This window comes from Borostomias antarcticus, assembly GCF_949987555.1.
Source record: "Borostomias antarcticus genome assembly, chromosome: 26".
Taxonomy (NCBI): domain Eukaryota; kingdom Metazoa; phylum Chordata; class Actinopteri; order Stomiiformes; family Stomiidae; genus Borostomias; species Borostomias antarcticus.
In genome coordinates, this window is record NC_140259.1 from 5,543,735 (window position 1) to 5,557,762 (window position 14,028).

General features: G+C 42.8%; 2 protein-coding genes across 2 annotated transcripts in view; one reads left to right on the forward strand and one right to left on the reverse strand.

Moving 5' to 3' along the window:
• Window positions 1-412: 412 nt before the first annotated feature.
• ptgs2b (prostaglandin-endoperoxide synthase 2b) lies at window positions 413-6,257 on the reverse strand (the record flags this gene model as incomplete). Its single annotated transcript, XM_084459052.1, has 10 exons — window positions 413-822; window positions 3,168-3,315; window positions 3,416-3,702; window positions 4,147-4,393; window positions 4,501-4,584; window positions 4,694-4,875; window positions 5,212-5,355; window positions 5,735-5,878; window positions 5,981-6,097; window positions 6,197-6,257. 10 exons carry the CDS (start codon window positions 6,255-6,257, stop codon window positions 413-415), a joined length of 1,824 nt encoding a protein of 607 aa, XP_084315178.1.
• A 2,273-nt stretch (window positions 6,258-8,530) lies between these two features.
• The window catches only part of pla2g4ab (phospholipase A2, group IVAb (cytosolic, calcium-dependent)), a gene marked incomplete at its 3' end in the record, with an annotated part of 30,026 nt that continues 24,528 nt past the window's right edge, over window positions 8,531-14,028 (forward strand). The window contains exons 1-3 of the mRNA XM_084459166.1: window positions 8,531-8,664; window positions 9,468-9,549; window positions 9,902-10,050. Coding sequence (XP_084315292.1) covers window positions 8,632-8,664; window positions 9,468-9,549; window positions 9,902-10,050 — 264 coding nt within the window. The 5' untranslated portion in view covers window positions 8,531-8,631. The remainder of the gene's footprint in view (window positions 8,665-9,467; window positions 9,550-9,901; window positions 10,051-14,028) is intronic.

Sequence of the window (14,028 nt, forward strand, 5' to 3'; positions counted from 1 at the left end):
ACTACAACAATCCTCCCACCTAAGCACTTATTGTATTATATTACATTGCACTGTACTTTAGATTGCGATTCTTGCACTTTGCCTTCAGCACTAGATTATGCTCTTAAGTCACTTGTTTTAGAAAGAAGATGCACTTGTGAGTTCTGGCAAGTAGTAGTACATTGGCTCTTCCTACGTTAGATGCAATTATTGTCACTCGCTTTGGATAAAAGCGTCTGCTAAATGACTGCAATGTAATAACAGTAGCAACATTAAATTACTTCTCAAAACACTAATTGAAGTCGTTTTTAAATTTGGCAAAACTCTGTGGTATAAAAAAGATTAATCAGCAACAAATCATCAATGCAATAAATACATCAATAAATAGATAATAAATAAATAATAACAAGACAATAACAACAATAACAAGAAGTTAGAGCTCAGTAGTCCTTTCTTTCAGAAGTACAGTGGGATTAACCTCACTTCCCGACTGTGCCGTGCTGGAGTTGATGGTGAACGACCCCGCATCTTTTACGTCGGGCACTTGGAAAGATGCCACAGGACAGGGGCCCTTGACATTGTTGCACACTAGCCTCTGCAGGGAGGCGGTGTTGACGATACTGAAGCCCACACTGCCGCCGAAGGTGCTCGGCATCCAGTATTCTGGAGAGCAGATGGGGTTTCCCATTAAGCCCTTCAGGGAGTAAGGGGCGCCCATCTCGACCATGGTCTCCCCAAAGATGGCGTTGGGTCTGGGCTTCTCCACCAGCAGACCTGGATAGAGCTCGACAGCATCCACATGTCCATACAGATCCTCCAGTATTGCTGCCATCTCCTTCTCTCCTTAAAACACACACACAGGAAGGGAGGGAGGGGTTACTTTTACTGCTCAGTCTGGCTCAGCAGCTGCTGACTTCTGCTCGTCTCACTGTGTTTGGATGTTCTACCCTGAAAGTCTGCCAGAGGCAACATTGTCCTCGTTCTCTCTTGCGCGCACACACACACCTAAGGGGAAAGATAAGATTCCTCTCTTGCGCACACACACACACCTAAGGGGAAAGATAAGATTCCTCTCTTGTGCACACACACGCACCTAAGGGGAAAGATAAGATTACTCTTCAGAAATAAGTCCTGTATTTCTACCGTTAGCAAGAAAATGATCAACAATATTATCTGTGCAGTCAACGATATTATCCGTCTTTGACTATGGTGATGTTATGTATATGCATGCCTCACCCACTTCTTTTAAAATAGATTTTATCTCAATGCTTTTATCTGGTTAAATAAACTTCTCCAAAACCTCTTGATGCAGTATACAGTATCATAGTACTCTGCTTTTTTATCACTGGTAATGGATTTCCCACCCATCACTGTTCTGTATAGTAAAATTGGATGGGCTTCCCTTGCCACACGAAGAGAACATCATAACTTTTAGAGACATGGAACACCACACTAGGTCACAATCTCATACAAGGCTGAAGGTACCTCAACGCAACACCACACTAGGTCACAATCTCATATAAGGCTGAACGTAGCTCAACGCAACACCACACTAGGTCACAATCTCATACAAGGCTGAAGGTACCTCAACGCAACACCACACTAGGTCACAATCTCATAAGGCTGAATGTACTGTACCTCAACGCAGGAAAATCTGCCTTTAATATTCATGCACCCGAGAGGTGGAACCGACTCCCTAAAGCTGGAGCAGCTCGTCTCTCTGGAGGAGGTTCAAGGTTACAATAGAAGATGTGCTCCATGTGGACTGTACATGTTTCTTGTAGTCTTGTTTTTATTCTGGGATCTTATGACTTCGTACTTGATTTTATGGTTGTTTTGTTGCATCATGTTCCTATTTTGTATGTGATTTTTATTGTAATCAGGGTGGCATTGAAAAAGAGTTTACTCTCAATTGTCTTCCCTGAATAAATAAAGGTTTCAACTCAAATCACACATTCTCCTCTTGTTAAGTCACACACTGTAATTAAAGAGAAGCCTCCTCGTCTTGAGGAATTCAGGTTCCTCTCTGTGAGGCAGTGCAGATATGCTAAACTCCCGGGGATCTCTCTTGGGTGTATATATCCATCTCCCTTCCTCTAAACTGCTTACACTATCTGAAGCTCACATCTGTTTGCTTCAGGACCAATACTGCTTGGTTATAACTCACAGCCTATCTGTTGAGGCAAGTTTTATGTCTTTCCCTAACCCCTCACATCCACCTTTTAAAAAAGTTTCAGCTTGAAAAGCTAGAACATGTGTTTCCACAGCCTTCTCAGTTTGTACCTTGACCTAAGTAATTACCTTTCTTATGGATAATCACTACTTCTACTACTGCAGCCTAATGCCATGGCAACATCATATTCATTAAAGGAGTAGTAAAGGGAAAATGCATGTTTAGCCCTGTTTTAAGGTAACTTATGATCATATACAATGGTTCAGATCAAAACGTTGACAAAGCTAGCATTTTCGAGAAAGTTGATAATTGCTCTACCACCGTTTTGGTCATACAATGGATGTGGATGGGCATCTTGAAAAATCATTCAAAAACATGTTAAACTCTCGATTTCAAAGACAAGAAACTCACCTAGGTGTTAGTTGGCGTTCTGACATACAATTCGCCATAAAGTAAGATTAGAGTTCATCTGGAAAGGCTTTTTTAAATATTTAGTATAGAACTATTTAGTCGCAGCACATACGCGAGTAAACTTCCGCAAACTAAGGAGCCTAGCAACAAACAACAATAGCTTCCGTAAGTAGTTCCGCTTCCTGAATCCCCTCTGCAGATTGATCTACACATCTACAATGGTTGCTTCAATACAATACAATCAATGGATTTCATAAAATGATAATAAAACCCTACAGGATTCATACTTTGCGGCGAATTTGATGTCAGAACACCAACGGACACCAATTACCCCCTTGGTGAGCTTCTTGTCTTTGAAATTGAGAGTTTAACATGTTTTTGAATGATTTTTCAAGATGCCCATCAACATCCATTGTATGACCAAAACGGTGGTAGAGCAATTATTAACTTTCTTGAAAATACTAGCTTTGTCAACGTTTTGATCTGAACCATTGTATATGATCATAAGTAACCTTAAAACGGGGCTAAACATGCATTTTCCCTTTACTACTCCTTTAAGCTATTGGTATTGTAGGGATGCTGAGGTTATTTCTCTTAGTCTCACCTGTGAGGGCTTCGAAGGAGCTGTAGGGTTTCAGAGAGAAGCGTTTCCTGTAAGCATTGAGGGATTGGTAGCGCATCTTCCTGCTGTTCTCGATGGACTTAAGGGCCACATACATGACTGCTCCTGGTACGTTACGACCTCCGGCAACCTGGGGAAGGGGGACAAAGGGTCAGTCTACCCATCTTGCTCACCAGCCGCACCCTTGGTGACCCCCCATCCCACACCCAAAGCCTGAGGAGATGACTTACCCGTCCTGCCACCTGCTTGGTGAAGGACTCCACCAGGTGGTTGATGCCATGCTCCGTCACCACTGATGTGTTGAAGACAAACTGTTGGTAGCTGTAGACCTGCTCCTGGATGTGGAAGTCCTCAGGCATCAGGGGGTGCCAGTGGTACAAGGTGTTGAACTCGGACGCAATACGGTTCTGGTACTGGAAACGCTGGTTGAAGAGCAGCTCCGGGTCAAACTTAAGTTTGAAGTGGTAGCCGCTCAGGTGCTGCACGTAGTCCTCGATCACGATCTTGATGGTCTCACCTACAGGAGCCAAGCAGAGTTAGGCTTTTGTTAGACTCATTCTAACTTCAATAATATACCGTATCATTATAATGAATGTATTATGTGGGTTGCAGTTGTTCTACTTGACAGTTGGACTATTACAAAATCACACAGGATAACAGTTCATATCTTAAAGTCAAGTTAGTGCTGACTATTAGAAGGGTGGAATTGTAACTGTCAGAACTTTGATACAGGAAACCACTAACCAGAAAGAGAGGGAAGTTGCGGGCTGTGTCACGTGGCCAATTTCAGTTCATGAGTTCAAATAAGTTTAGTTGTCAGGCTGACTTTTACTAAGCAAAAGTAACTTTAAGCAGTGCAGCTGCTTCTACACGTGATGTGTCCGTTCGTAGCATGGGTTTTATACCAATCAACTAGCAGAGGCTAATACTGTACATGATACACAACAACATAGTTACTCACCTATCAGAATGAGGCGTGCTGTCTGGAACAGCCTATCATCATCCCAATCGGGGTGGATCTCCTTCATGACATCACACACACGGTTGTGTTCACGAAGCCAAATGGTGGCGTACATCATCAGTCCTGGGACCAATCCAAAGGCCTCGTGTCCCACGGCAAAGCGGTATGATTCAGGCACGTTAGGAGGGTAGTGCATCTCCACACCAACCTCACTCATGGTTGGAGGGTACACCTCTCCATCCAGCACCTACAAAAGCCAAGGGAAGACCAGCAACATGTCAGACATCGCCAAGAGACGTACGCTTCAGTGGAGATCCACAATCAACTACACTCTGAATGAGATATGTTGCCTACCTGATATCTCAGCTTGCCCTCCTTCAAGAGCCTGAGTTTGTGTTGTCTCTCCAAGGTATCCCCATAGATGTGGTTAAGGTCCACCTGAAAAATAAATAATAGATTTTGATCTCTTTTTCTGGTCATACATTGAGCTTTATGTCTTTTTGTGAGCCAATCAAAAGTGTTGTGATATGCACTATGCTCTCCTCACCCCATGGCCCATGGCTTTAGTGAACGCAGGTCCCTTCTCCATGTCGGACTTGAAGAACTGGTGTGTGAAGTGCTGGGCAAAGAAGGCAAACATCAGATTGGATCCCTGAGGGTCCGGGATGAACCTTCTTCTCTGAAGAAGTCGATCTGCCAGAAGCTTAGCGTCAGGCAGCGTCTTCTTCCCTGAAAAACCAAATAGACATTTTGCTAAATTTAGAAAAGTTCAGAGGAATATTTTGCCAAGGAAATATATCCTTATAGGGACATTCTGTGAGGCCAAAGCAGTACTTGTATTTCAGTGCATGTCAGTTATTACAACAACAACAAAAAAAAGTTGTGAAACTGTCCCTCTCAATGTAATACTTAAACTAGTGAAGAGGCAGTGGTGTGATTTCTCCGAGCACAGAGAGCCAGCAACCAGCTTAACAGCAACTATGAATGTGCAAGCCATGACGTAATGGGCTGTAATGGTTCAAGAATCTGAGAAAGCAGGTTTAGAGAGAGGAAGCGTGTGCTCACCTACTACTCCCATGGGGGTTGGGCAATCCTCTGCTACTGGGGGGAGGGTGCGGGTATAGTAAGAGAGGTTGGAATAGGCTTCCCAGTTTTTGTAATCGTAGTCCGCGTTGAAGGTGGGGGGGCTGTCAATTAAATGGGATCGAGCTGTTGAGAGAAATAGATAATTGATTAACATGATTATAATGTAGGGGCTACGTATTTAATTGTATTTAGTAACCTACATTTAGGTTCACATGGTAGGTTACTTATTCATGGGTTTCAAATGTAGTCATAGACCTGCCATGTTGGGGTCCAACACAGGCGTTTCAAATTAATGAATTAGTTCTACTGCATAGGATTCAATCAGAGCCAATCAGATGAATTGAAACGCATGTGTTGGTCCCCAACATGGCAGGTCTAGGACTACATTTGAAACCCATGAATTGAAGAATGTGAACTCAGTATAACTTCATAACCTTGACTTAAGTGTGTGAACCTCTGTGGCTGTAGAGAACCCAGTCAAAACCATAAAGTTTAGACTCACATGTCAGCACATATCTCATGATAGCATCTCTGAGAAAAGGAATGTTGTTGATGATGTTCCAGAGCCCTTTGAAGTGGGTGAGGAGGTAATGCACTGTGTTGGGGGTCGGCTTCAGGGTGATCTTTATCCTCGTAAACAATTCAGCTGTAGGTCGGGATTCATGTTAGTTGTTATTAAATGTTTAAATGAGAAAATAAATCATTCTTCGTTTGGTTAGACAATTTTCAATCCCAAACGTTCACTCACGTGTTGTGCAGTTCTGCCCATAATATCCAGTGCGTGTGCAGTCGCACTCATACGTGTCGGCTGCCATAGCTGTACACACACCCCTGTTCTGGCATGGTTGGGAGCAGCAAGCATTACCTGCACACAACATTGAGGTTTATCGATCAGTATAATTGTCATTTAATCATTTGAATTCAGGATAAAAGTGTAGGCTTGTTCAAATTCGTATTCACTTACCCCCTTCACAGACAAATATACACAATGACAAAAGTAAAACCGCATATATGCTTCTGTTCATTGCAAAGCCTTCTCCGGTGCCTCTTTGCATTTCTTCCTCTCCGTATAGCCAACTCAGAGGTTGTGAATGAAACAGTGCTAGAGCATCGCTTATATACGAGAGCAGCCCATGACGTAGTCACTTTACTCATCACCATACCATTTGGTCATTAAATTCACACAAACTGACTTGTCAATCTGCAGCCAAAGCCTCCCTCCGCTTATGACACGACTAAGAAACACGTTTGTTTTGTCCCGGTCACCATTCAGATTATAAATGACAACTTCGTAGACACACACAGACACGCACATTGTAGTGAAACAGACATCTGAGTTGTCCTAACTTTACTAGCCTACTGTAATTTTGCTGATGTTAAATCTAAACAAACAAACAGTAACTGGAGATCACTTCGTACAACACATCCATTGTTTTTAACAATGTACATGTCTGATGTTTTTGGTCTGTCCTTATCTTGTATGTTTATGTGTATTGTTGTCTTGTGTTGTTTTTATGGCTGTTTTATGAGCTACGTGGCATTTTAATTTCCTTCGGGATAAATAAAGTGAATCAAATCAAATCAAATCAGTTATTTTTTTTTAAAACGCCTAATAATTAACATTAATTGAATTAACATTAAAACGACATCTAAGCGTTTCTGTTTTTCTGTTTAGTCTTCTTGTCCCAGGGTACTGGAAATTTCCCACAGCTTCTCGCAGTCTAGTCTTTGCGCGCCCTCATGTGGTTCTGGAGTCTCCATGGTTCAGCGCAGGGAAAAATAGACCCACACGGAAGCTGAGGCGCATTTGGAAAGAGGTAGGCTACGTTTTCTCGCCAGAATTCAAGTTGCTGCAGGTCTCTTTTGGTCTCGAAGGTTTTTGAATAGCTTAAGTATTTCGATCAAGTTTAGTTGTTGTTCAATGTTTAGATAACCATGCTCTATTTCTGTAAAAGTTTCGAGTTGCCAAAGATGTTCTGACTTCTTAAACTAGCCCATCTCAAAGTTGCGCGACGTGGTGGGAACGCCTTTCGAGAAACAGACCTACCTTCTCCCTCACCGTGTACATTGGAGTCATATTATGACCAGCATGCCATATTTTCCAGGATTTATGAGTTGATAGAATTTCCCTCTCAAGGTATGTGGGATAACATTACTTTGACATATTGTAGCCGATGTCCAAGTTTGCCTAAATTTGATGATGCGCGTTGCAATTTGCTTGCGGTAGAGAAGAAATAGGCTGCCCTCTTCGAGTGACTGTTTTTTAATATTTAGTCTACCGATTAATAGGCTGCAATCGCTGCCGATGAAATTCGAATTTAGGCGTAGGTCTAAGAAACTATAATTTGCTTGACCCATTCGTTTTCATGGCTAGAGTCTCTCTTTATTAACGTGTATAACCATTTTCCAAATATTTTCGAATAGGCTATGGAAAGCTGACCTATATTCATGTGAACATGATGTAATTGAATTACTTGGCGTCCTTGCAATGAGCCTGCTACATGAATAATAGAAGTTTACTTTTAGACACAAAGTCTATATATACATAGGCTATTGGTACAGTATCAATAGCAATTACAATTTTGAAGTCATGTAGGCCTAATATAGGTTTTGTACTTGGGAGATTTTGTGTTTCGAAAAATAAATATTACTATTTCTATACAGTAATAGGCTACTGTGATGCCTGTTGAGGTGTATTGGTTACAGTGTAGGACAAGTTAGTATAGGTTAGTATAAGTTACCCCCTCCTATCTAGTGTCTTTTGTTACTCTATCTAGTTTTCTCTTTTTTCCAACCTTTCTGTAATTTTTCAATACGGAAACGCCTAACCTTCCCCCTGGGGGGGTTTAATAAAGTCCTATCTTATCTTAGTATACTTCTGCATCCATATACTCCTGATATGTGGTTGGGTACATTCAGAACCTGGACTCTATGCAAACTACATGACCAGCACTGCAAACATTAATTCATTCACTCACATGCTCGGCCTCCTCACAGAAATGCTACGCTTTGTTGAACAACTGAGAAGAGCCTCTCTGACATTGGGGTGCTATCTACAGGAATACACATATTTGTACACACACACACTTACACAAACACGCACGCGCACACACACACACACACACACACACACACAGCTATCTTGGTCCTGTGGATTAGCATACTTCCTCTTAGGCCTGTCACACTCTAACAGATGCCAAATAGCTCTAGCCCAGTTATCACAGGAGTTGTAATTGCTAGTGTGTTGAATGTGCACATTTGCAGCCTTGCTATTGTTAAACTGTACTGTGTTTCCCCAGTCTGTATGTCTCTGGCAGATCTTCCTGAGTTCAAGTTCTGGACAGAAGCTTTCCTGTGAGCTGAGACCAACCCCCCCCCCTCCCCACACACCTAACAGCCATGTCTTCCATAGACCCCTATCAGTACATCATTGTAAGTTGCACTCACAAGTACAGTTAGCTAAAAACACAAGCCACTGTGTTGCTGACCCAACCTCGTCCTTGATAGCAGCCAATGAAGGCCAAGCGCTACTGTCCTGCAACAAAACATTTTCACACACACACACACACACACACACACACACACACGGGTAACACTAAAATATACAGTTAGTCATTTTGAGAGTTCTTGCAGAACCACTGTCATTGTGTGACTGTAATCTTATGCATCTCATCTGATCTCATATCTGAGTAAGAGATCACCATCTCTAAATCTAGATCTCCACTAAGTACAAATCTCCACTACATCTCTAAGTCTAGATCTCCACTAAGTCTAAGTCTCCACTACATCTCTAAGTCTAGTGTGGGGATGTGAATGACTTGTTTCTAAGGAGGAAATCAACTCTTAGAATGTCTGCCTCTGTTTATCAACACATCACATCTGTGGGCAGCTCTGTTCTCACATCTGATTGGTTTAAGCAGGGCATCCTTTGGGCAGGACTTTTTGCCACTAGTCATGTCTACTTTATTAAATGCATATGCCTTGAGTCCAAACAGTAGAGTGTAGTGGCTAACATACATGGGAAGAATAGCTTGTGTGGGGGGGTACAGATGAGCCAATAAGGGTGAATTCCTCATCTGGGTCATGTTTCCTACCCCTCTGATGAGCTGACATTTGAATGGGTTTCATTAGATGCCAGGGAAACTATGCATGAATGAACCAATTAGATCTGTTGGCACAGGTCTTTTGTGTCTGTTTATGTATATGTGTGTTTGTGTGTGTGTGTTGCATTACAGGTAGAACAGCAGTTTTCACACAAGTTGAAAGTGACAGTGGTGCGGGCAGAGAATGTCACCAAGGGAGCCCTGGGTGACCTGTGTGAGTCTACAGTGACTGGCCACACCTGTCTGACTGCTTCCACACCTTACATTTCATGTGTCACATCCTCTTTTAAAACAATGCATGTTGTTGTGCCATCAGCACATACTGTATAGAATGCCTCCACATGCCAGAATTGACAGTGTGTAGTCAAATGTCAATTTCAAAACTTGTATTTTCTAATGTACTTCTAATGTGTAAGTGTGTGTACTTCTACAGTAGGTGAATTTGTTAGTGTACATGTACATGTATCCACAGCTTTGTATGTTTGCATGTACTGTACAGTGTTGCATGTTTGCAAAGGACATTCTCTGTGTGTTGATGGCATGTCCATGTGTGTTTGTGGCTGCAGTGGACACGCCTGACCCTTACGTAGAGTTGTTCATCCCCAATGCCCCCGAGAGCCGAAAGAAGACCAAACACATAGACAACGACATCAACCCAGAATGGAACGAGACGTTCCACTTCATACTGGACCCAAATCAGGAGAATGTTCTGGAGGTGAGCTGCAGTATGAAACAGGAGCAATACCACATCATTTTAGGTCATTATTAGGGCTGGGTTTAAAAAATCGATTAATCGATTCTGAATCGATTCTGAATCAAATGGTTCAGAATCGATTCATGAATCCCAAAATCGATCGTTTATTTAATGAATGAATGAATAAATGAAGGAATGAATAGTTCATTAATTTATTTAATGATTCATTCATTCATTTTTTGAAATCAGTATCGATACCGAGCCGTAGTATTGATGTGTTGCATAACTTGGCAGCCATGTAATTAAGGTTACAGCTAAAAAAAAACAGGTTTTAGTAACACTAACCGAATCGATATTGAATCGAATCTAATCTAATGGAATTGAATCGTGATAATCGATTCGGAACCTTGTGAATCGGAATCGAATCGATTCTTGAAATTCGAATCGATACCCAGCCCTAGTCTTTATATATACAGTATGTCAGGTCAAATAGTTTCTTTAAAAAATATATAAAATCAAATCAAACTTTATTTGTATAGCGCATTTCATACACAGAAGCAACACACCGTGCTTTACAGAGAGCAATGGGGGGATGGACATAGATCCTACCCCTCCATTTTCCAGAGGGGAACAAAAAAAACAGTTCACGCAGGGGCCGAAATAGGGGAGATATAAAAAATTATTCCCTGACCTCTCTCAATGAGATGATCGAGCAAGCTCCTGGAAAATGCTTAAATCTATTGGCTAGGAACTTTTACAGAGCAATAAACATGGGCTAAATACTTCATAAAAGAGACATGACTATCAGTAGAGTAGATACATAGTTACAGAGATGTTACATACATGGTCGGCCATTACTGTATGTGTTAGCTATCCCTGTTAGTCCATAGTAGGATATTTATCACATAATAAGGCACAGTACGCATATCAATGTTTACTAATTAGTGTGTTCCTTTCAGACATTGGAGGGTATAATCTACATATACAGTACCAGCTTTGTACCAGCGAGTAATTTCAGATAAGATAAGATAAGATCAACTTTAATAATCCCCAAGGGGAATTTGGGCATTACGTCAGCAAGACAGGACAGAAAATGTACAGAACAGATCAAGAATCAAATATACATAATACATAGTGCATACAATATAGGGTCTGTCCCAATTCAAGGGTTGCATCCTACCTAGTCCGGATTTGAAGGCTGCTACGTCACAGTGCCGTCCCAATTCATTCAGCCTACGAAGAGTCCTCCGAATGCAGCCCACAAATGCGGCCTACTTTTGACGAATTTGAAGGATACAACTGATGGATCCTTCGCGGCCTCCCTCCCAGAATGCGTTTCGGTCCGGATGAATTCATGTACCAGCAGCCATTGCTCGGACTTAAAAACGTTTTTAAACCGCTTTGATGTTAATGTTATTACGTTTTAATAATATGTCATGCCTGATAGTACCACCATAGAATCCCAATATGTGGAAACTTTATCCAAATTACGCCTGTATCTACGAGTTTAGATAGATGATTTATATAGCCATTTTCTGTGGTGTTTCCATAACAACAGGACAGGTCGCGCTAAGTTACCTCAGGACAGGTCGCGCTCCCGGCACGAGGCGAGCTTGGCACGCGCTTGGGGCTGCCTAGGCAACAAAACGACGAGTTGGGAATCCTCCGTAGGCTAGACCGTCCCATTTCACAAAACGTTTACATCCGGCCTACCTGGCCTGAAGGACGCGACCTACGTAGAGCGCGTAGGCTGCGACCTAGGTAGGATGCAACCCTTGAATTGGGACAGACCTTGAGTCTAGTAGGAAGGCGGGGTCCCCATGCACCTCATGGATGTATTTTTCTAACTTAGTTGTTTGTAATCCTCAAGGTGTCTAGTAAACAAAATGTTGATGTTTCCAACTCAAAAAAACAACTCATACATCAGACATGTGAATGCCTCAGGCACCTCTGGCTCTACTGACCACTCATTCCTGTAAAAAAAAGATTGGTATATTACAAAATCATGCTGTACTAGTACCTATATATTCAGCAGCAATTTCTTGATTGCCATGAAATGCTACTGAAGATGTCTAGAAAACACTCACCTGAAGGCTGCATGGTACTTAGGATTGCTCTTCTTCAGACCTGACCTTTGCCCTTGAAGGTACTTGTTACATCTTCCCCAGTGAACACATACAGGCCAAGTATTGTGGTGCAGTAGTCAGCTCCCTTTGATTCTGCCAGTTCAACATTTATAAATGTTCTTAGCCGGTAGACAAACATACTCCAGGAGCTTTCTCGATCGCCTTGTTGAGAGGGGTCAGGGAAGAATTTTTACAGCTCACTTATCTGGCCCCGGGTGATTACTGTTTTTTTGCTTCCCTCTGGAATATGTAGAGGTGGGTCGTATGCCCACCTCCCTTGTTCTCTGTAAAGCGCATTGTGTTGCCTCTGGGTATGAAATGCGCTAAACAAATAAAGCTTTGATTGATTGATTGATTGACATTCACAATCTGGCGATGCTTTCCAGTCCCGACATCGGTGTCTGGCGTCCTCACCACAGCCGACTTGTACCACAACTTACAGTAGCAGCATACCTCCTGTATGCTGCTAAGCTGATCACCTCCTGTATCATGATCCCACCGGTGCTGTTCACCAGATTTGAGCCAGGAATGTTCATTGTTATTTTGTTCATATTGTCCACCCGAGATGAAACACATTGTTGCCGTAATAATTTGGGGAGGTGGAACCCGCATTGTAAGCCTTGGCCAGTGTGGTCTCAAGTTCCAAGCCGAAGTCTTAGGTTTCAGTGACCTAGCCTACTGAGTATAGTGGTGAATAGGGTGGCCGGCTGGAGATGGCACGGTCCCCAGTTTGATCTGAGCCGAAGTGTCCTTGAGCAAGACACTGAACCCCAAAGTCGCTCGCGTTTAGCACGGTGGTGAGCAAGAAGGTCTCCGGGCCTTTCTGTGCAGAGTTTGCATGTTCTCCCTGTGTTCACAAGGGTTTCCCTATAAAAAAAAAGAACCCGAAATGAAAAACGTGCAGAAGAACAGATCCCTAACGCTGTCCGTCCCTGGCGAAGACGGACAGGAGCGCTTTGTTGGTCCCCAGGGGCGTCCCAGCATGCACGCTGCCTACTGTCAGCTGGGGGAAGGACGTTGGGATGGGTTAAGAGGAGGGAGAAGTTTCATCGGTGGATGCTCCATCCATTTTGTGTGTGTGTGTGTGTGTGTGTTTCGCCGCCTACACCCTGTGATGTGCCTGTATCTCACTGTGTGACAAAGATGTTTGTTGTCTTGTTTGTTTGAGTTGTCTACTGCGGTAGAGGTGACGTATTGTGATGTAGAGGAGGATGTTTAGGCGACTTCCACTCCCCCTTCATCTCAGCACGGCAGATGTCCTGGAATAGTAAAGAGAGCAATAAGCATTACAAACAATACAACATTTCAGTTGAGCAGTACACAATTTGACAGCTATTACTCAAGCTGAATACATATCAAGGTTGAGGTGTATGTCATACCTGGCCTATAGAGAGCACAATGCGTGTTGTCGTCTTCTCTCCATGTCTGCATCACCAGAGATGATGAGGCTCAGGAAGTTGAGCAGATCAAGCGGGAGGAGTTCATCTGTTGACTTCACCTCAAGATCATCAACTGTAGGAGGCCACATCCTCATACCAGCTGATGTGCATAGGTCACCACATCTGTGACAGATATGGTTGCACTGTATACCAGGTTATAGGTGATGCACCACGTGGATTAACCAATGGCAAAGGTGATCCTCTCATGAATATCATGGTTCTCAAGTCTGGCCTTCTGCCTCTCACTCGTCAGATGTGCAGGAGGATGGTAAATGGACTGCACTTGTATAGCGCTTTTCCACCTTAGCGGCACTCAAAGCGCTTTACAACGGCCTCTCATTCACCCATTCACACACACATTCACACACCAATGGCGGTAGCTGCCATGCAAGGTGCTAACCTGCTCATTGGGAGCAATTTGGGGTTAGGCGTCT